Below are 23807 nucleotides of genomic sequence, written 5' to 3' on the forward strand. Positions count from 1 at the left end.
TCTTAACCAGGCACGTTTTCATTAAATTCCCAACATTATTTTATGAGTATTTTCAAACAATCCTACAGTTAAATGATGCTATGAAAATCACTAATGAACTGATGATCACTTCAAACAGTTATTAATAATTCATAAGCCCATTGACCTATCAAATGGTCGATACAACATCACGTGCAGTGGTTTTAAAACCCGATAAAACCTCCTCCTTATTAGTATGTGGTGTTAACTGTTTTTCTCGTATGCTAAATTCCAACTTTCACAAATACATCATTGTTATGACCTCTCTTGACACAAGCTTTTCCACGAATGCTTTTGAAGTCGTTCAAAAAACTCGCCGCTCATGTTTTATCGGGGCTACGCCTTGTGGCTTTAAATCCCGATAAAACACTGCTGCCGTGTTTTAAACAGTACATCACTTGCGTGACCAGGGCCGTAGCCAGTATGAGGCAAACCGAGGCACTTGCCCCAGTCATTGTTTTGGTTTTTTTTTTTTCGGGGAAAGTAAGATTTTTTTTTTGAAGGAGAAAGAAATAGAAAGAAAATGCTCTCATAACATTCTTTCAGCGCTTCTCTATAATCGAAACTAAATTTGACCATGTTTTGACATTATTTAGCTAAGCAACTTTGCCTTTCAGTCCATCTAGTAAAGATGGTGATGTCAGTGAAGAAGCCACCGGAGATGGTGGGAAAGAAGTTGTAGAGGCCGAAAGCGGACAGGCGACAGCGCGACTAAGCTTAAGTACAGGAAGCTGTTCGTGCGAGCGCAGCTTTCGCGCTCTCCGCAAGTTGAAGACCTGAGGTGAGTTGCATAAAATTCAATGTCGGGCGTAACTGCTAAGGCCAGACCTTCAGCCCACTCACACTCAGTATTTTAACGTCTGACGATAGCATTTACGCCCGCCGTTAAGTTTTATGCAATTCGTCCCTGGTGCCGTTCATCTATGGGCTCTAACAGGCTGAATGGCCTTGCATGAGCCCATGTCCTCAGCGAAATCCCTGTGGATCCGCTCGAGGTTCTACAGTGATGGGATGCTAGTGGGCACAGGCGAATCACGCTGGCATTTAACAGCTAAATTCGTTGCCTTTTAGAAACGAAAATCTTCAAATAAGAACGTCCGAGACCAGGTTTTATGAGCCTGCGAGACTGAGCACCCCCAACAAACCCTTCTTTTCACGAAACCGCTTGTCAGCCGAACCTGGTTTAGGTCGTTGTTATCTAAGGCCTTTCTATAGAAACAAACCACCAGCCGCATACAAGAACACAGAGCCCCTAAAGTAGCATTTAAATAGCTCCTCTCCCCCCTCCCCCCCCCCCCAAAAAAAAAACACCTAGATCTCTAGATCTATATGGCCTTTAGGGCTCCTAGCGGAATTTTTGTCAAATACGGTTTGATCCCAGTGTTTTGTTTAAACGTAGCCATCATATTTAAGACCCTAAATAGCTAGGCGGGGAATTCAACCATGGATATTGCCTCAGTCCTTATTTTTTTTCTGGCTACGGCCCTGGTGACCTGTTTCGAATGTTCGCGTGACGGTCACCCATTTTCTTCTCTTCGCGTGACCAATTTTCAGCGCTCGTGGCGTTGAATACGACAGGGTTCTCCAAGTTTGAGGTAATTAATCATTGCATTTATCAGCTAGCCAGACGCAGGCATCAGTAGCCAATCACTAGTCATGTCGATAAAGTCAGTGAAGTAAGACTAAGAAGCTTTTGTTTCGTGTACTTTCACTTTCATTTGTCCCTCCGCTCAGCACACAATTGTGATCAACAGCAATAGAAGAGAACTTGCTATATTGAGGATCAATCTCGAATCTAAGAACTTCTTCAACAATGTAAGTAGCTATAATCTAAAAAGTAACAAGGATGTAAGTGACTAAATTGTTAACGGCATCAGTGAGCTTTCGATGAAAACATATACGTCAACTAATTGTGCATTCACCTGACTCGATCTTTCAAATTCCTAATTGCGATAAAATTGTTTATTCTAGGCGTCACTGCCTAACCTTTTTTGTATCAAAAACATTCGACTTTTGACTATCACTGATTCATGACAAAATGAGGCAAACGGATACAAAATAAGCGTATAACTAGGATGTATCCGCTTTGATTAGAGGTTTTTTGTGAAAAATTACAAAGGAAAGACCCCCACCCTTTTACATTTGTAATCAATCCTCTGTGCTTCGCAGTTGAAATCCTGAAGACAGAGAGGACAACTAAGGACAGGCCACTCACAACGATTTAGAGTGAGTATTTCAAAGTATAAATCACATTGTTGCATTCTATATAAGACAATCTCTTAAGTCCACTAAGCTGGATGAAACATATAGAGTTAATTTATTAAGACCATGTCACTAAGGATCATTTAAAAATAATTCATTTGTAGGTCATTCATGCAGAAAGCAAAATAAACAGGTTAATGTGTACATGACATTTCCATGACATTTTTACAGTTACGCTTTCACTTTCATTTGTCCTTCCGCTCAGCACAGAATTGTGATCAACAGCAATAGAAGAGAACTTGCTATATTGAGGATCAATCTCGAATCTAAGAACTTCTTCAGCAATGTAAGTAGCTATAAGCTAAGAAGTAACAAAGGTGTAAGTGACTAGATTGTTAACGGCATCAGTGAGCTTTCGACAAAAACATATGCGTCAGCTAATTGTGCATTCACCTGGCTCGATCTTTCAAATTCCTAATTGCGATAAAATTGTTTATTCTAGGCGTCACTGCCTAACCTTTTTTTACATCAAAAACATTCGACTTCTGACTATCATTAATTCATGACAAAATGAGGCAAATGGATACAAAATAAGCGTATAACTAGGATGTATCCGCTTTGATTAGAGGTTGTTTGTGAAACTGAATTACAAAGGGAAGACCCCCACCTTTTTACTTTCGTAATCAATCCTCTGTGCTTTGCAGTTGAGAACTTAAAGATAGAGAGGACAACTAAGGACAGGCCACTCCCAACGATTTGGAGTGAGTATTTCAAAGTATAAATTACATTGTTGCATTCTATATAAGACAATCTCTTAAGTCCACTAAGCTGGATGAAACATATAAAGATAATTTATTAAGACCATGTCATTAAGGATCATTTAAAAATGATTCATTTGTGCGTCATTCATGCAGAAAGCAAAATTAACAGTGTAATGTGTACAAGAAATTTTCATGACATTTTTACAATTAGGAACATCGTTAATCGATAGATTGTTTGTATGTTAGTTGCTTAGAAAGATCGTTTGTCTATGAAAGAGTGGACTTCACTGATGATCAGCTGGATTGGTTTGGGAAAAAATGTAATTCATTTGCAAATTCTTTAAACTTCCTGTCCGCAGACGTCAGCCGGGAAGGCTTCAGTTGACTCAAAGACTCCAGTAAAAAAACTTTTACTTCATAAACTATAAAATCTAAAGCTGTTCATCGTCAAAAGAAATTGTTAAAGTCGTTTGGTAAACATTCTTGCATGTTTTGTTTGCTAACATGCCTCAGGCCATAGGAAGCCTTTTGTCTGCTTAACTGCCGGATTAAAAGTCATTCTATCATGAAGAGAACATAAAGTCTTTTGATTTGCTCTCTTGTGTTTATTTTGAAGATTTGGAGTGTTTGGAACATTTAAGGGCCAACACGCAGACGACAGATACGTACCTTGGTTTATGATAAAAAGGAACGAGGGCAAATTATTGACCAACTTGTATAATCAGTTTCCTCACATTCGCTATAATTTAATTACGTTTCAACAGCCTTTGTACTTAATGAAGACTTAAGGTCAGAGAGGCGCGCAGAGACAATAACTACATCGAAAGACCAAGTAAAGCGCAAGGACTTCGAGTAAGTATTGCGGATACTATCTTTTAACTGTATTAACGACGCTGAATAGAGTGAGAATGATGTATTCTTCAGTCAGTGACACAGGTACACTCGGAAAAAGAAATCCGAGTGTTTCTATCAGGAGTCGAACCATCCTGCTCTACCACGGAGCTAAAGGAGACTCGTGGGTGCTAAGGCCATTAAACTATCTTTATTGACAAATATCCTGCATACTGCTAGGATGTGAATGTCAATGTGTGGCATATGCGCAATAGAATAAATGTGATGGTATATTTTTATATTTTCTTGGTATGTTATTCTAGCATAAATTAAGAGTCGTGTTTGCTATAAACTATTGTTTCCTCTATTAGGCTCGACAGTATACGTCTTGCTTGAAGTATCAGTTTCCCATGTCACAGAAACACATCCAGTATTATGCGAACTTACGTTATTGCTGGTTAACTCATAAAATTCTGGTGCACATCACGGGTGGTGAGCTGCCTCACTGCTGTTAATATTGTCACCAGCAGTTTAAATTGATCACATGTTTCCAACTGTTTTTATCATCACACATGACAACTACAGTAATGTAATTGAAAAATCGACAAATAAACGTTATTTTAGTAAGTACATAATCAATAATTTGTAGTGCAAAGGGCGCCTTTTTGAATGGCATTAAATAAAAAGGTGATAATTTAAGTTTGGAATAAACGTTGTATCAACAATCTTACCTTTTCTTTATTACATTATTGCAGGTTAGCAGTTCTGATGTAAAAAGTTCGGTCTCGAAGTTCACTGCCTGTTCAGTTAAGTACGTAATATGTTTACTTATTCATTTAAACTTTTCTTCCTGGGATTATCATTATTTAAATTTTACTGTACAATATCGATCGATACAACGTCATCAAATCGAAAGTAGCAATTTCTCACAACTATCAGAGAAATACATTGACAAACGGAAACGTTAGACGAATTGATATCTTAATATCGAGGCTGAATGAATCAAAGCGTATCGAAGTAATAAGCAGTTTGACCACTCATAGCATCAGTCTGTTGTTCGTTTGAATATGAAATCGGCTTCACTTCATAAAAGCGCGAAAATTAATATCTTTAGAATTTCGTCCAATGAAATTGAGTTGTTGATATGTTATTGGCTGCGTGTCGTATATATAGCTTTTGGGTCTTGCTTGTCACCGGATGAAGCACTGAGATCGGACCAGAAAAACTATTGACATGCACAAAATTCATGATCATTATCAAAAATTCAATTTTTAAAAATTTTTAAACCAAAAACATTTTAAGTTTTACCAAGTTTAAGAAACAATTGAGTTAGTTTTATGAAGACCAACCGTAGAAAATAAATAAACAAAATAATAAGCAAAAACATTTTAAGGGTGCGTTTTTTTGGGAGAATCCAAAAACGGATTTGTAATCTCAGATCATTCGGACCAAGGTGCATCAAAGGAACCGACGAATCCTCTTCCAAAGTGGATTCGTCGGTTCCTATGATCAACCTTAATCCGAATGATCTGATATCACAAATCTGTTTTTGGATTCTCCCAAAAAAATGCACCCTAAGACTCTACAAAATATGATGCTTGCACTACAGAAACGTCTCTGATGGAATACACTCCAGAACAACTGAACTATTTTCGACTGTGTTACATCGCCTTCAACCTAGTTCCGGAAGGACTACGGAAAATCTTCAAACAGGAATGGGATTTTCTTTACAAAACAACTCCGGTTGGAGAATGGAAAGACACACCACAGAATGGCCGAGACATCTTCAACAAAGAATATCGAAGAAGTCACACCAGGAATACTCGATATCTGGCAACAATAAGAAATGGCAACACGACAGAGTGGGATTGTAGCTGTCTGTTCTTTGCAATCCTGTACTCAAATAGTGTTGGAAACACCCTTAGTCTGGCGGTCAAAAAAGATGTTGATGATCTCCGTCAAATCCGTAACGATATTGCTCACATTAGTGAGCTCAGTTTCAATGATTCTGAGTTCCAGAACAACGTAGGAAAAGTGATCGCTGCATTCAACTCTTTAAATCTTCCCATCACTGATATCGAGGCAGTTAAAAACCAGGTGAGCTTCCCCACGGCAGAGGTTAATAAATTGAAGATGCAGGCTGACAAGCTACGAGTTGACTTAACACAAGCAAAATCAGATTTACGCGTGGCTAAAGACACAATACAGAAGAAAGAAGAACGAGTTGAAAGTCTTACATTTGACCTGCAAACAAAAGAAGCTCAAGTTGAAGCCCTTACACAGGAGGTCAGTTCCAGAGTAGAGTCTTTCTGCAATCTCGCATTCAAGCCATCCCATGAAATAATCAGACGATCAGATGAAGTCACGAACATCATGACCAAAATGCAATTACTTGCGGAAAGGAGTGAAGGAGGTGTCAGCACTATCTATTTGTCTGGAATTCCTGGTTGTGGCAAAAGTCAGATCGCTCGTCAAATTGGAAAAGAATTTTTCGACAAAAGATCTCAAGAAAGTGAAGGTCTAACGTTTGTTGTGACACTGAATGCAGAAACCCTGCAAACACTAGCTGACTCCTACATGGATCTGGCAAGAAAGCTGGGAGTGACAGAATACACCTTGACCAACCTGGCCACCTTAAAAGAAGAAGTCAGTGCAAACGAAAAAATTCAGCACCTAAAGCGTTTGATTTTGCCAAAGATGAAACAGGTTTCCAAGTGGCTAATGATTGCTGACAACGTTGTTGATTTGTCCTTGGTTCGTAGCAATCTGCCTCCGACTGCTAGTGAAGAATGGGGCCACGGTCAGGTGCTAATTACAACTCAAGATAGCAGTTCCATCCCCCTTAATGCTCCCTACACGATCCATGAGTCACTTGATAAAGGGATGAAGGAAGATGAGGCAATAGAGTTATTAAAGAAAAATTCACAGATTTCAAATCACAAAGAGGTTGAAAAAGTTGCCGAGGTTCTTGAGTATCAGCCACTTGCCTTAGCAGCTGCTGCATTTTACGTACAGACAGTTGTCAACAATGGCTCTCCAAACTACGGTTGGGTAAAATACCTGGAAACATTGGATGATGGAAAACGCCAAGAAACAGAACAACCTCTTGCGGCAGAAAATTTGGCTTACTCCAGAACAATGACCACTGCCATTAAAATAGCAATAAACAGGGTATCGGAAAGCGACGAAGTTCTTCGTCAAACATTTTGCTTTCTCTCACTGTGTGCAAATGATTCTCTTCCAATCGAAGCCGCTGTTGACTTTGTAAAGTCCTGTACAACCGGAAAAACGGACGAGTTAATAAGGGCAAAGATTTTAAAATCTTCTCTGATAACTTCTTTAAAGAGTGGAGATGAGGCACCCTGCTATTTGAAATTACATAACATTGTCCATGAAGTGCTCACGACAACTTCAATGTCTGCTTTTCTTCTCTCGGAGAAAGTACAGTGTATATCTGCGGCAATGAAAACTTTTTACTCACTAATTGAGACGGAGCGAAAGCTGTTGAGAGAGAGTGAGTATGCCTGTACAAAGTTACGCAATATTATCTAACACTGTAAAATGCTTCATGAAATCCTTGCCACCGATGCTGCAGTAACAGATGTCTTCGTGAAGGAATTAACACATTCTGTCACTCCAGGCAATGTTGTATCATGGCTTTGCGGAACTGCTCGTGTTTGTTGTGACCTCGGTAAACCATCAGATGCAATTACATTTTCCAAATCCGCCTTTCAGTCTTTTGAGAACATAACCAGTGCGCGGGAAGGCTATTTATTGAAAGCAGAGGTTCTCTGCGTGCGCGGGAGAGTGTTGGAGGAGCAATGCAAGAGAATGTTGGCAATATCAAACTATGAAGAAGCCTTGAGGATTTTTAAGGGAATTCACGGTGAAGAACATGCAGACATTGCAGGAATTTACAGTACCTTGGGAAATCTTTATATTGAGCTTCAAAAGTTCGAGCGAGCCAAAAAATACCATGAAAAAGCACTTACTATTAGGACGAATATTTATGGTGAGAAACACGCTGATGTAGGATCAAGTTATAACAGCCTTGGTCTTGTTTACAGCGGCCTCGGCAAGAAGAATCAAGCGAAAGAATATTATGAGAAGGCAATCTCCATCGCAAGGGAAATGTACGGTGAGGAACACATTGATTTAGCGGCAGGCTACAGCAACTTAGGTCTTCTTTACAGTGATACACGACAACACAATCAGGCAAAAGAATACCACGAAAAAGCACTGATTATTGCAAGAGAAATCTACGGTGAAGAACATCCGGATATTGCAACCATTTATCACAACTTGGCTTCAGATTACAGGTGGCTTCAAAAGTACAAGGAGGCAAAACAATGCGACGAAAAGGCATTGATGATCAGAAAAATGACTTACGGAGAAGAACATCCCGATGTAGCGGCAAGTTATGTCAACCTGGGTATTGACTACATCGAACTAAGACAGCCTGCTGAAGGAAACGAATGCACCGAAATGGCGCTAATGATTAGAAAGAAGATTTCCAATCAAGAAGATAGTTTTTACAGCTTGCGCTATGGTTACCTGTCGTTAGTACAGCAAAATATCGCAAGCGAATGTAATGGAAGGAATTGGTTCTTTGTGAACAAGACGTACAGTGACGAAACAACAAACAATAAGGAACGTCATAAAAAAGGAAAAAGTTGTCACAGCTTGGCTGTAGATTATAAAAAGCTTCCAAAGCACAATGAAGCAAAAGAATGCGACGAAAAGGCAGAGATAGCAGCAAGTCATCACAGCTCGACTGTTGATTACAGGAAGCTTGGAAAGCACAATGAAGCTAAACAATGCGACGAAGAGGCACTGATGATCAGAAAGACGATTTACAGTGAGGAACATCCTGAGGTAGCAATAAGTTACTACAACTTGGCTGTTGATTACAGGGAGTTTGGACAGCACAACAAAGCAAAAGAATGCAACGAAAAGGCACTAATGATCAGAAAGAAGATTTACGGTGAACAACATCCTGAGGCGGCAGTAAGTTATCACTGCTTGGCTGTTGATTACAAGGAGCTTGGGCAGCACAATGAAGCAAAACAATGCAACGAAAAGGCACTGGTGATTAGAGAGAGGATTTACGGTGAACAACATCCTGAGGTAGCAGCAAGTTACTACAACTTGGCTGTTAATTACAGGAAGCTTGGACGGCACAACGAAGCAAAAGAATTCGACGAAAAGCCACTGATGATGAGACAGAAGATTTACGGAAAGGATCATCCTGAGGTAGCAGCAAGTTATCACAAGTTGGCTGTTGATTACAGGAAGCTTGGACAGCACAACGAAGCAAAAGAATGCGACGAAAAGGGACTGATGATTAGAAAGAAGATTTACGGTGAACAACATCCTGAGGTAGCAGAAAGTTATCAAAATCTGGCTGTTAATTACACGCGGCTTGGACAGCACCATGAAGCAAAAGAATGCGAGGAAAAGGCACTGATGATTAGAAAGAGGATTTACGGTGAAAAACATCCTCAGGTAGCAGCAAGTTGTCATAGTTTGGCTGATGATTACTGGGAGCTTGGACAGCACCACGAAGCAAAAGAATGCGACGAAAAGGCACTGATGATCAGAAAGAAGATTTACGGTGAACAACATCCTCAGGTAGCAGCAAGTTTTCACAGCTTGGCTGTTGATTACAGGGAGCTTGGACAGGACAATGAAAGAAAAGCATGCGACGAAAAGGCACTGATGATTAGAAAGAAGATTTACGGTGCGGAACATCCTGAGGTAGCAGCAAGTTATCACAGCTTAGCTGATGATTACTGCGAGCTTGGACAGCAACACTAAAGCAAAACAATGCGACGAAAAGGCACTGATGATTAGAAAGAAAATTTACAGTGAACAACATCCTGACGTAAAGGAGAGTTTTTACCACAATTGTTTCTAATCTCACAATCTGATTGGCCAATTTTTCGTTGTCGATAGGAGTCTAGACAACGCTGCTAGTGTCAATCAGCGCGCGGAAATTTTGACAGTTATTATAAAAATTTTCTTTGACGTTGATATTGTGGTAAAAACAAATCGAATGTGGTTTAGCGTTATCTGCACTCTTATCGACAACGATATTCGTCATCACAGTGGTCAAAATTTGTTGTGGACTCACGAGGCGCAACATTTTGACCACTGTGATGACGAACATCGTTGTCGATAAGAGTGCAGATAACGCTAAACCACATTTGATTTGTTAATTCGAGAACTTGAGAGTTTGTACAAAGTACAAAAAAGCTAGTAAGAAACAATGTGCTATGTCATAAGAAAACTTTTAGTATAAGTACTTAAATTAAGTAGTTTATAATGTACGGTTAACAAGCTGACAGGAACTCATTGTATTTACGGTTGTCGCATAGTCTCTTCCAGGCTCTCAGATGGAGGGTCATAGAATGGAAACAGGAAGAGAACTGCGCGAAAATTAATCGCACGGGACCATGAGAGAGGAAAAAACTGTCCAGGCATTTAATTTTCCCGCTCTGGTTATGATTTTAGCCTTTTGCTTGCGCTATTGAGAACTTAAGAAATTAATGACGACGGCGACGGCAGCGACAACGCTGCAAAGCAATAAGTTTAATGAGCACAAACAATCGCTCTGTAGGCGCGTGTTAAATTTTGGTGCATTTCTTTGCCTCTCTGGAAAACAACAACGTGAAATGACCAAATGCAAGGTTTCGTGGAAAACGTGAACACACAAAAGATGAATTTTCATTCTCTTTCTTAAACTGAACGTCACTCCTACCAATTTGGTTCCTGGGTAGTTTGCCGTTTCTGTAGAACTTAAACGAGTTGAAATAATTGCGACGTATCACACATGTAAAGTTATATTTTCAGGTGACGCGTAGTCGCCGCTTAAGTGCCCTACTATCTGAAAGCCTGGAACAGTTTAGTGCTGTTGTCTTATAGGAAAAACAAACAAAAAAACAACAAACAAAAATCGCTCCTGGGTGGACGCTTTACGTACCGCCAAGTCCTGAAACTGCTTCGAGACGATTCAGTTTTGTATACCGACTGGTAAAGTCCTTGTAGCATCTGTAAGTTTGTAAATATCAGGTACATACTGGATAGTGTGGGGTAATGATAATGGTTCAATAGATAATTTAACAAGTTAAGTTCTACAGGAAAACATCTGTTGGAAGTTTTAATAACATTCTGCTTATATAACGAGGATCGTTTGCATTTGAAATTATTTAGCCATGTTCTGGACTGATTAGAGGCATCATGTTATTACGAAAGAAAGCAAGTTATTGTAATTGTAATTGAAATTGACGAAATTAAGAACCAGCATAGTCTTAGAAATGTATCGAAACTGACCGGCAATGAATCCACGAATAAGTTCTTGCTAATTTGTTTACTTTGAGAATAGAGTATTGTAGTTGCATAAGGGAATTTAGAATCCAATTTGAATTTCAAAGTCTGAACGCCTCGTGTCAGTTAAAGTCTACAAAACAGTGAACAACGTATTAGACTCGTAAAGGTGTGAGAAATTACTTTGAAGGTATGAGAAACTGCTTTCATTTTTTTTTTTTGGAAATTTGGTTAGGTATTTTGTCCCATTTTTACATTCGTTGATGCCGACACGGTCTGCACTTACTCCATTCCTCGTGACTGTCCATCACAGCACGAATTCAGAGCAGATTTATACTAAACCTTAAAACACGCCGTAAAGTAGCGTAGAGCTTAAGTTCGTAAAGCTCCGTTGAGGAGTCGTAAGGGTAAAGTGAAGTAATCCTTCATAGTTTTCTTTGTAATGTATATGTCTTTGTATTTATACATGTTTTAACTTTATCAATTTGTCATATATTTGAACTTTTCCAGTTTCAAGTGGGCGCGTCTCCCATGGGACCTCGTGGCCCGTTAGCGCCCTTACCCTTTTAGGCTCTCTTTTTATATTTCTCCCAATAAAATTGTTAAAACGTTTCAAAAGGGCGAAAAAGAAATAGGAAACTAGGCTACGCATTTTTTTTTAAGAATGTGTCAGTTAATGTATATTCCGTATAACCTGAATTCCTGGGACAGATTCACGAGGTACTCCTAACTTCAGATGCATCTTATGTATTGTTTAGAATAACAACAGACTACTGTTCAAAACAATACTGAGGACACATCTTAACTAAAGAGGGCTTCTTGAATATGGCTCCTGCATCGAAAACATGTCGCTCAAAAGATGCTTTGCGGTTCTCCACCAGTGTATATAATGTCCAGTGCCCAGTTGTTCAAAGTCCAATTAAGCTAATCCTGGGTTAACGTGAAGTTTGATCCGAGTTTAATTACTAATCAATAAGTATTTTTCCAAAAGATTTTTGCCTTTCAGTTTTGACTTAGACTTTTCCTTACCTTTAGCTAAAAATCTGCTTTTAAAAACAGGTTTTAACGAGCGAGATACAAACCTCGGTTAACTTTTAATCGGGGATTAGCGTTGATCGCCTTTCGAACAACTGGGCCCAGAAATCCAGACTTGTTTTTTTCTTTGGTTATACTGAAATTTGTTAAATCATTTAAGCTTTAGTGAATTAGATCAATTTTAAACATAAATAAAGACATGATTTGTGTAATATACCTGCTTTGTCTCGGAACTGTCTCAGGGCAACATCACCAAGGAAACAAAACTGCAGAATGAGACCATCTTCATAAATGAACACTGTTTGGGTTTGAAACATTTGAAAGAATCACTTCAGTTAAATCATTTTAGAATCAGGACCCAGATGCACGAAGCCCTTCTTAGCTAAGGACAGTGCCTACTATTGTTATTGCGCATACGTTCTGCGCAACTCGAGATAGTTGGATTTCCTATGGGTGGTACCTACTACATACAGGGATATTTTTGCGCGGCTTAAAACTATGCGGAGAAAGCAGAATTTAAGAAGTACTCTTGGTATCCCAAAAGAAAATTGGGGGTAACCATACATTTTTCAGAGATAATTAAGCTTCAATTTAGGAAAAACTGCCATACATTGCTCTATATTTTGGCGCTTTTTAGATATATCGTTTCTTAATTATCTCTGAAAAATGCGTGGTTACTTCCAATTTCCTTTTTGGATTCCAATAGCTCTTGCTAAGATCCGCTTTTCCCACATAGTGATAAACCGCACAAAAATACTTCTGTATCAGTAGGCACCGTCCTAAAGATGAATCCAAAGTATTGTTTGTGAACAATTGCCTCAGTTGTTGACATGAGAACAGTCTGTTGTTCATAAACAATACTTAGTATACATCTTGACTTAGGAGGACTTTGTGAATCCCCCCCCCCCCCCCCCCCAGGTTCATACTTATTTTTAATCTTTTCTCAAACCATGACATAATCAGGATAAAGCAGCATTGTGCTAGGAGCCACAAGACCAAAACCGAGAAGTTAGGAGCCGAACATGTAAAGTGTTGGGTTCCTCTGCAAAACATTGAGGCGCCCAGTGCATTTTTTTTGGGCACTCAAAATTACCGGGGATCTGTTAGGCAGCAGCCTTGACATAACGCGTCATGCATAATGCAGCATTGTGCACAATAATCTGTACAATGCAGCAATTATAACGGGTGGCATCATGAACAATGCGCATTATGCAACTTCAAACATGATGCATTACGCAGCATGGTGCATAATTTATCATGCATACTACCGCAATGTAAAATGCTGCATTAAGGCTGGTTTTTACCATGACAAGAATAAGCAGAAGCAGAAGCTCAAACGCCGCTTAAGCAAGTGAGAACACCTGCGGCATCGGCATTAGCACAAGAAGAACGAACGTGTGCTTATGCTTATGTCATGTTATGTCGCCGTTTTCACCAGTGAGAACAGACGCCATAAGCGCAAGCACAAGGCAGTCAACCGTTTCGTCCGCCATCTTGCGTAACATTGAGAAGAGCCGGTATCGAGAATTCCGTCAACTGAAGAAATTGTCAGTTTCTGCACGTGCGTCTGTCCTTATGCTTATGTAGCTAGTGTTCTTACTTGCTTATCTTTATGCTTATGGCCCAGAGAAAACCAAGCCTTTATGCAACTTTATACTTAATGCATTATGTAGCATCAGTGCATAATTCATCATTTCTAATGCGGCAATGCACGTATGGCGTCATGCACGATAATCCGTTCTACATTATGTAACTTCATAGATATCCATTATGCATAATGCAGAATTGTGAACTGGCCTTACTTTCATTCTCTATGAAAGTATAGCTATTAATATTGGACAGTTTATGCAAATTCACAAACCTGGTCATATTAAGTGACACTTATATCTTTCCAGCTCTTCTTAACCTCCAACTTGAACTAAGTCTTCGAGGTAACTAGTTGGCGCGCGGTCAAATGTTACGTCCCCCGTTGAGTAGTCTTCCTCGCAGCCGTCCTTTGGACTTGTCACGCAACGCGCTCTGTGACGAGCCCAAACGTCGGGTGCGAAGGAGACTACCCGTTGAGTTGATCGGGAAGAAGCACCCAGGACGCGTCGCCCTATCAAACTCGGCCTTAAGCCTCTATAGACAAAATCCTAACTTTGATAAGCACCTTGAGGCCTGGGAGCGAGGCTGGTAACTTCTTTCTTTTTACAAATGCGCCAAACAAAAATTACCGAGCGCGGCTGCCATCTTGGTGGATATTCATTGATGGCTAATTTCTTGTTGCAATATCAATGCACTATAAAGAAGACAGGAAACGACACAGTAGAAATTCATCAACTCCATTTAAGGACTGACCATGGCCAATGGAAAATAAAAGGATAAGGCAATCTAGTAGACTGGTTGATTTCAATTCCATTTGGTTCAGGATCAACATCCGCTCGCTTCTTACAGTATTAGTACAAAGTAAAGAAGAAATCAACAATACGTTAATAAATCTAGCTAGCACATCGACAAGAGCACATTGTCTATTTTACGAATCAACACGTATTTTCTCCCCACAACCTGTTAAAAAACTACCCTAATTTTTCAGTGATTATAGCTAACAAACGAGCACGGTGATTCCCATATTTTTCTTTCGAATTGTAAACAGCAAGTCAAGACGCAACGTTTTGCAAAGTCTACGAAACTGTAGGTTCAGAGTCGCCATAAATTTTAATTTAAGGTTGCAAAGAAAAGGAGGTCATGACTTTCAGAGTAGAATCTTTCTGCAATAGCGCAGATCAGACGTTCAAGTGATCCTGTTGTAATCCTTATGTGAGAACGGTATGTTTTCTAAAGTTTAGAAAAATTGTAAAGTGGGGGGAGAGGGAATCAGAGCCACCTTACATTTTGATTTAAAGATTGTTAAGGGCACAATTCAGACAAAAGAAGCACAAGTTGAGGCCCTTATAAGGAGGTCAGTTCCAGAATCGAGTCTTTCTGCAATATCGCATTCAAACCATCCCATAAAAATTATCAGATGTTCGAATGGTGTGAAATCAGCCTTGTTTTTCTATTTAAGTGGTTTGGTAGTGAACCACTGACTGTAGAACCCTTACTACAGGAGCCGGTCCGGTGCTTCTATTTTGTTACGGTGGTTCAATCTTCACAAAAACACCTTTCATAAAAGAGACTATTGATGAGGCACCACAGATTCTCTTAAACTGGCACTAAATTCACTGGAGAAGGGTTATATAACAGAAACGTCTGTGTTTTTTTTTTTTAACCATTACTGACACTTTTTGATGTTTATTTTTCTATCAATCCAATCAGATAAACATTTTCCAGTGTCACGCATCCCCTACGAACTTTCCGTTCACCGTTTTGTTAATTGACTAAATCAACAAAATTATTTTATGAGTATTTTCAATCAATCCTACAGTTAACATGCAAATGCTGCTATGAAATCAAAAATGAACTGATGGTCACAACACCAGCGTGACCTGTTTCCAACGTTTGCGTGATCCACTTTGAGTGCTCGTGGCGATGGATACGACATTGTTCTCAAAGTTTGAGATAATTAATCATTTCATTTGTCAACAAGCCAGGCGCAGGCATCAGTAACCAATCACTAGCCACGTGGATAAAGTCAGTGAAGTAAGACTAAGAAGCTTTTGTCTCGTGTACTTTCACTTTCATTTGTTCTTCCGCTCAGCACAAAATTGTGATCAACAGCACTAAAAGAGAACATGCTATATTGAGGATCAATCTCGAATCTAAGAACTTCTTCAACAATGTAAGTAGCTAAGAAACAACAAAATTGAAAGTTAGTAGATTATTAACGGAACCAGTGAGCTTTCGACAAAAATATGCGTCAGCTACATTATGCATTCACCTGGCTTGATCTTTGAAATTTCGAATTACGATAAAACTATTGTTCTTTAGAAAAAGACGGTGCCGTACTTGACTAGCTTTTATTGCATGAAAAGTACATTAGATTTCATCTCAAAATGAGGTAAACTGGAACAAAATAAGGGTATAACTGCGGTGTTTCCGCTTTCCTTAGAGGTTGTTGGTGGGAAGACGCTCACCCTTCTATTTTTGTAGTCATTCCTGTGTGCTTTGCAGTTGAGAGACTTAAAGGCAGAGAGGACAACTAAGGACAGGTCATTCCCAACGATTTGGAGTGAGTATGAATCGTATTGTTGTAAATCTATGTAAGACAATCTCTTAAGTCCACTAAGCTGGATGAAACATTTATTTAACATATAGAGTTAATTTATTAAGACCATGTCATAAAGGATCATTTAAAAATAATTCATTTGTGTATCATTCATGCAGAAAGCAAAATAAACAGTTTAATGTGTATAAGAAATTTTCATGACATTTTTACAGTTAGGATGATCGTTAACCGATAGAATGTTTGCAAATTAGTTCCTTAGAAAGATCGTTTGTCTATGACAGAGTGGACTTCACTCATGCTCAGCTGGATTGGTTTGGGAAAAAATGTAATTCATTTGCAAATTCTATAAACTTCCTGTCCGCAGACGTCAGCCGGGAAGGCTTCAGTAGACTCAAAGACTATTCAGTTTAAAAGAAGTTTTACTTCATAAACCATTATTTCTAGAGCTGTTTATCGTCAGATGAAATTGTTAAAATCGTTTGGTAATCATTCTTGCATCTCTCGTTTGCTTACATGCCTTAGGCCATAGGAAGCCTTTTGTCTGCTTAACTGATTAACAGGTTGCTCTCTTGCATTTGTTTTGAAGATTTGGAGTGTGCTGTGATCGGAGCATTTAAGGGCCAAAGCGCAGAGAACAGATACGTACTTTAACAGTTTGCGTCATATTGGTTTATGATAAACGAACGTGCAAAGTAAGAACGAGGGCAAATTATTGACCAACTTGTATAATCAATTTTCTCACATTCCCTATAATTTAATTACGTTTTACCAGCCTTTGTACTTAATGAAGACTTGAAGACAGAGAGGCCCGCAGAGACAATAACTGACCATAACTACATTGAAAGACCAAGTAAAGTAAGTATTGATATTATCTTTTAACTGTATAAACGACGCTGAATACGGTGAGAATGATGTGTTATTCAGTCTGTGACACAGGCATACCCGAGTGTTTCTATCAGGAGTCGAACCATAAATACTACTTCAGATGCTCTACCACTGAGCTAAAGGAGACTCATGGGAGCTGAGGCCATTAAACTAGGTTCATGGGACAAACATCCTACATACTGCTAGGATTTGAATGTCAATGTGTGACATATGCGCAGTGGAATAAATGTGATGGTATATTTTTAGAGGAATATATTGCGAATTATTTCAATGTTAATTATTCTAGCATAAATTTAGAGTTGTGTTTGCTATAAACTATTGTTTCCTCTATTAGGCTCGACAGTTCACGTTTCCTGTGTCACACAAACACAGCCACTGTTGTATGAACTTACATTATTGCTGGTTAACTCATAAGATGTTTATGCATTTCGCGAGTGGTGAGCTGCCTTCATATCCACTGCCTCAGTTCTATTAATATTGTCACCAGCAGTTTGAATTGATCACACATGACAACTACAGTAATGTACTTGCAATCGCGAGCTTCGAATTAACGTTAGTTTTGTAAGTACATAATCAACAATTTGTCGTGCAAAGGGCGCCTTTTTGAATGGTAGTATATAAAGAGCTGATAATTCAAGTTTGGCATAAACGCTGCATCAACAATCTTGGCTTTTCTTTATTACATTATTACAGGTTCGCACTTCTGATGTAAACTTCCGTCTTGCAGTTCATTGCCCGTTCAAGTAAGTGACCTGTTTACTATTTTTACTCCTTCAGGGGATTATCATTATTTCAATTTAATTCACTCTACAATATCGATCAATACAATGTCGATTGCAGAAGAAAGAGTATACATTGCGTCATTAAATCGAAAGAAGCAATTTCTCACAACTATCAGTGAAAGAAATTAATAGATAAAGGTTAGGAGAATTGATATCTTAATCTCGGGGCTAAACGAATCAAAGCCTATCGAAGCAGTGGGCAGTGTGACCACTATAGCGGAAATCAAAACCCAATTGCGCTGTAAAGAAGTCTTTTCATATGGGAATGATTCTTAATTGGCCCCAGAGCGTTCAATTGTGAAATGGAGTGGATAGGGCTTGACAGACAGGGGTATATAGCGGAAATACGCAAAGTAGTTCCAAGACTCAGAAAATATAATACTTGCACTACAGAAACTTCCCTGATGGAGTACACTCCAGAACAACTGAACTATTTTCGACTGTGTTACATCGCCTTCAGCTTAGTTCCAGACGGACTACGGAAAATCTTCAAACAGGAATGGGATTTCCTTTACAAGACAAACACATGCGGAGAATGGAAGGACACACCACAGAATGGGCTCGACTTCTACAACAGGGAAATACGAAGAAAACACACGAAGAATGCACGATATCTACCAACAATAAAGAACGGCAATACCACTGAGTGGGATTGCACTTGTCTTTTCTTTGCGATACTGTATTCAGATTCCATTGGCACCACTCTCAGTTTAGCCGTCAGTAAAGATGTCGATGATCTTCGCCAATTTCGTAACGATATTGCTCATATTAATGAGGCTGAACTTACCGATGCCGACTTTCAGAACTGCGTTGGAAAAGTCATAGCTGTATTTAACTCGTTAAAGCTTCCTACACATGATATCGTGGAGGTAAAAAACCAGACGAGTTTTCTGACCGCAGAGGTAAAAAGTCTGAGGAGTCAGGTTGCTAATCTGGATAATCTCAAAAATGAGTTGCTTCAAGCAAAATCAGATTTACAACTGGCTCAAAGCACAACACAGAAAAAAGAAGAACAAGTTGAGGCCCTAAAACAGGAGGTCAATTCCAGAGTGGAGTCTTTCTGTAGTCTCGCATTCAAGCCATCTCATGAAGTCATCGAGCGTTCGAACGATGTCACAAGAATCATGAAAAAAATGCAGGAGCTTAAAGACAGAAGCAATGAAGCCCGCATTAGCACAGTGTATTTGTCAGGAATTCCTGGCTGCGGCAAAAGTCAGATCGCTCGACAAATCGGAAAAGAATTCTTCGAAAAAACATCTCGAAAAGATCAACGCCTAACATTTGTCGCAACCCTGAATGCTGAAGACCTTAAAACACTAGCTGACTCGTACATGAGTCTGGCCAGACAGCTAGGAGTTACAGAGTACGCCTTGACCAACTTAGCTATCTTGAAAGAGGACCGGTCCGAAGAAAAAATTCAACATCTTAAGCATTTGATTTTGCCAAAGATCAAACAGTTCACCAACTGGTTACTTATCGCCGACAATGTTGTGGACTTGTCCTTGATTCGTAGCAATCTGCCTCCGACTGCCAGTCAAGAATGGGGCCATGGCCAGGTGTTAATAACAACTCAAGACCTCCGTTCCATTCCCTCTTACGCTCGCCACGCTTTTCATGAGTCACTCACTCCGGGAATGCAGGAAGATGATGCAATAGAACTATTAAAGAAAGTCTCACAGATTTCAAATCACGAAGAGGTTGAAAAAGTTGCCGAGGTTCTCGAGTATCAGCCACTTGCTTTAGCAGCGGCCGCGTTTTACGTGCAGACTGTTGTCACCGATGGTTCTCCTACCTATAGTTGGACAAACTATCTAAAATCGTTGGATGATGGAAGACGTGGAGCAATGGAAGAACCCCTTGCAGCAGAGAATTTGGCTTATACCACACCAATGTCTAAGGCCATAGAAATAGCAATTAACAGGGCTTCGGAAAGCGACGAAGTTCTTCGTCAAACATTTCTCTTTGTCTCCCTATGTGCAAATGATTCTCTCCCAATCGAGGCCGTCGTTGACTTTGTAAAGGCCCACACAACGGGACAAACTGAAGAGTTAATCAGAGCAAAGATTTTGAAATCCTGTCTGATTACTTCTTTACATGGTAAAGATGAAGCACCCTGCTATCTAAAAATGCATAACATTGTTCATGAAGTACTCAAGACAACTAAATTGTCTGGTTTTGTTTTGTCGGAGAAAGTTCAGTGTATATCTGCGGCAATTCAAACTTTTTACTCACTAATTGAGGTGGAGCAAAAGCTGTCGAGAGAGAGTGGGTATGCCTGTACAAAGTTACGCAATATCACCTCACACTGTAAGGCGCTTCACGAAATCCTTGTAACTGATGCTGCAGTTAAAGATGTCTTAGTGAAGGAATTACCCGGTAACGTTGTATCATGGCTTTGTACAATTGCAAGTGTTTGTTGTGACATTGGAAAACCATCAGATGCAATCACATTTTCCAAATCCGCCTTTCAGTCTCTTAATTATGTAACCAGCACGCGAGAAGGTGATTTGTCAAAAGCAGAGGTTCTCTGCGTGCGCGGGAAAGTGTTTGAAGTACAATGCAAGAGAATGTTGGCACTATCAAATTACGAAGAGGCCATGAGGATTTTTAAGACAATTCACGGTGAGGAATCCTCCGACGTGGCAAGAATTTACAACACCTTGGGAAATCTTTACATTGAGCTTCAAATGTACGAGCGAGCCAAAGATTACCATGAAAAAGCACTTACTATTAGAAGAACTATAAATGGTGAGAACCATCCTGATGTAGGATCAAGTTATAACAGCCTTGGTCTTGTTTACAGCAGCCTTGAAGAGAAAAATCAAGCCAAAGAATATTATGAGAAGGCGCTCTCCATAGCAAGGGAAGTGTACGGTGAAAAACACGTTGATTTAGCGGCAGGCTACAACAACCTAGGTCTTTTTTACAGTGACATTGGACAACACAAAGAAGCAAAAGAATACCATGAACACGCACTGATCATTGGAAGAGAAATTTACGGTGAAGAACATCCTGAGGTTGCAACAATATATCACAACTTGGCTTTTGATCACAGGTGGCTTAAACAGTATAAAGAAGCCAAAGAATGCGACGAAAAGGCATTGATGATCAGAAAAACGATTTACGGAGAAGAGCATCCTGAGGTAGCTGCAAGTTATGTCAGGCTGGGTGTTGATTACGCTGAACTTAGACAACCTACTGAAGCGAACGAATGCACTGAAATGGCGCTAACGATAAGAAAGAAGATTTCCGATCAAGGAGATAACTTTTACAGCTTGCGTTATGGTTACCTGTTGATTGCGCAGAAGGGTGAGGCGAAAGGACGTAATGGAAAGAATTTGTCCTTTGAAAACAAGACTTACTGTGAAATAACCAACAAGAAGAAACATCCGGAACTAGCAGAGAGTTATCACCACTTGGCTGTAGATTACAGAGAGCTTGGACAACACAATGAAGCTAAAGAATGCGACAAAAAGGCACTGATGATTAGAAAGAAGATTTACGGCGAAGAACATCCTGAGGTTGCAGCAAGTTATCACATCCTCGCTGATGATTGCAGGAATCTTGAACAGCACTTTGAAGCAAAAGCATTTGACTACAAGGCACTGGTGGTAAGAAAGGAAATTAACGGTGGGCAACATCCTCTTGTTGCAGCAAGTTATCACATCTTGGCAGATGATTGTAAGAAGCTAGGACAGTACAACGAAGCACAAGGATACGACGAAAAGGCACTGATGATTAGAATAAAGGTTTGCGGTGGGGAACATCGTCTTGTTGCAGCAAGTTATCACATCTTGGCTGATGATTGTAGGAAGCTAGGGAAGTACAATGAAGCAAAAGAATGCGACGAAAAGGCGCTGATAATTAGAAAGCAGATTTACAACGAAGAACATCAGGAGGTAGCAGAAAGTTATCGCAACTTGGCAGAGGATTTCCGTTTGTTAAAACTGTACAACGAAGCAAAAGAATGTGACGAAACGGCACTAATGATTGTAAAGAAGATTTACGAGGAAGAACACCCTGAGGTAGCGAGTAGTTATGACAGCTTGAGTTTTGATTACATGCACCTAGGAAATTACAAAGAAGCGAAAAATTGTCTCTTAAGGGCTCTCGTGATAAGAAAAGCGATTTACGGCGAGAGACATCCGGATGTAAAGCAGAGTTATGAGAACTTGAGAATCTATAGAAAGCGTAAAAAAGCTATTCAGAAAAAATGTGCTATATTATAAGAACGTTTTTAACATAAGTAGTTTATAATGTGCGGTTACCAAACTGACAGGCACTCATTGTTATTTATGGTTGTCACATTATCAGGCCCTCAGAAGGGGGGCCGGTGATAGGATAAAAACAGAAAGCGAACTGACGCGAAAATTAACGGGAACGTGCGAGAAAAAAAAATCGCTTGCGTTTGACTTGTAGCCCTCCGTTTTTGATTTTAGCTTTTCGCTGGTGCTATCTGATAGCCTAGTTGTCGTAGGCCTACTTTAGATGTCGTATAGGAAGAGAAACAAAGTAAGAAACCAAAAATTGCTTCTGGGTGGACGCCTTACTGCAAAAAAGTCCTGAAATTACTTGGAGACGATTCAGTTTTTTTTAACTTGTGAAATCATTGTAGGGACCTTTAGATGTGACTACGAGTACTAGATTATATTGAGTAGATGAACGACTTTTTCACATCTAGTTTGCGTGGTTTAGATAACCACCTATCACACCAATCATGTTACTACGGTCTCCTTACCTTCTGGTAAACAACGTGGAGGAGCGAGAGTTCTGAAGATTTGCGACTGATTTGAACACTTCATGCATGTAAGTTAAAGCCTACAAAATAGTGAACAAAGTATTAGACTCGTAAAAGTTTGAGTAATTACTTTGAAGGTATGAGAAGCTACTTTCATTTTTTTTGGAAATTTGGTAAGGTATTTCGTCCCATTTTTTATAATCGGCGATGCCGACACGTTCAGCGCACATAGTCCGTTCCTCGTATTTTTCCATGCCACCGCACTTAAATCCTTTATTCTTTTTAATGTATATATTTGTATTTATACATATTTTAACTTTATCAATTTGTCATATATTTGAACTTTTTCAGTTCCAGGTGGGCGTCTCCCATGGGACCTCGTGGCCCGTTAGCGTGCTTACCCTTTTAGGCTCTCTTTTTATATTTCGCCCAATAAAATTTTTAAAACTTTTCAAAAGGACGAAAAGAAATAGGAAACTAGGCTACGCATTTTTCAGAGCGTAAGAATGGGTCAGTTAATGTATATTCCGTATAACCTAAATTCCTGGGGCAGATTTACGGAGCCCTCCTAACTTCAGATGCATCTTATGTATTGTTTAGAATAACAACAGACTACTGTTCAAAAACAATACTGAGGACACATCTTAGCTAAAGAGGGCTTCGTGGATATGGCCGCTGCATCAAAAACATGTAGCTCAAAAGATGCTTTGCGGTTGTCTACCAGTGTAAATAACGTCCAGTGCCCAGTTGTTCAAAGCCCGATTAAGGGTTAACGTCAAGTTTGATCCGAGTTTAATTACTAATCAATAAGCATTTTTCCAAAAGATTTTTGCCCTTCAGTTTTGTCTTAGACTTTCTTTACCTTTAGCTTAAAGTCTACTTTTAAAAACATTTTTACGAGCGAGATACAAACCTCGGTTAACTCTAAATCGGGGATTAGCGTTAATCGTCTTTCAAACAACTAGGCATAGGAATCCTGGCTTGTTTTTTCTTTGGTTACATTTATATTTGTTAAACCATTTAAGCTTTAGTGAATAAGTACAATTTTAGACGTAAATAAAGATATGATATGTGTATTATAC

The 23807-nt window shown here is 39.4% G+C and overlaps 1 protein-coding gene and 1 long non-coding RNA gene across 11 annotated transcripts in view; one reads left to right on the forward strand and one right to left on the reverse strand.

Annotated features, from left to right (window-relative positions):
• The first annotated feature begins 1814 nt into the window (after positions 1 to 1814).
• LOC146481744 (uncharacterized) lies at positions 1815 to 23806 on the forward strand. Of its 6 annotated transcripts, XM_085107840.1 has the most exons (6): positions 15798 to 15933; positions 16204 to 16323; positions 16907 to 17175; positions 17899 to 17948; positions 18381 to 22236; positions 22267 to 23806. In XM_085107840.1, the coding sequence occupies exon 5, from the start codon at positions 18392 to 18394 to the stop codon at positions 22214 to 22216; it is 3825 nt and encodes a 1274-aa protein (XP_084963966.1). In that variant the 5' UTR covers positions 15798 to 15933; positions 16204 to 16323; positions 16907 to 17175; positions 17899 to 17948; positions 18381 to 18391; the 3' UTR covers positions 22217 to 22236; positions 22267 to 23806. The 6 variants fall into 6 exon arrangements, with proteins under 6 accessions (XP_084963964.1, XP_084963965.1, XP_084963966.1 ...); XM_085107834.1 differs by having other exon boundaries at positions 18381 to 23806; XM_085107835.1 differs by having other exon boundaries at positions 17093 to 17175; positions 18381 to 23806.
• Positions 11060 to 23807, reverse strand: part of LOC146481745 (uncharacterized) — a 155497-nt gene continuing 142749 nt past the window's right edge. For 4 of the 5 annotated variants that reach the window (XR_014864329.1, XR_014864331.1, XR_014864328.1 and 1 more), the window contains 2 exons: positions 22726 to 22805; positions 11060 to 12471 (listed from right to left, as the gene is read on the reverse strand). This is a non-coding gene — a long non-coding RNA (uncharacterized LOC146481745). Of the gene's footprint in view, positions 12472 to 22725; positions 22806 to 23227; positions 23639 to 23807 lie in introns of those variants that run through there. The other variant, XR_014864327.1, reaches the window with a different exon arrangement.

Source organism: Pavona decussata, unplaced genomic scaffold, assembly GCF_977016875.1.
Source record: "Pavona decussata unplaced genomic scaffold, jaPavDecu1.1 SCAFFOLD_48, whole genome shotgun sequence".
NCBI classification, from domain to species: Eukaryota; Metazoa; Cnidaria; class Anthozoa; order Scleractinia; family Agariciidae; genus Pavona; species Pavona decussata.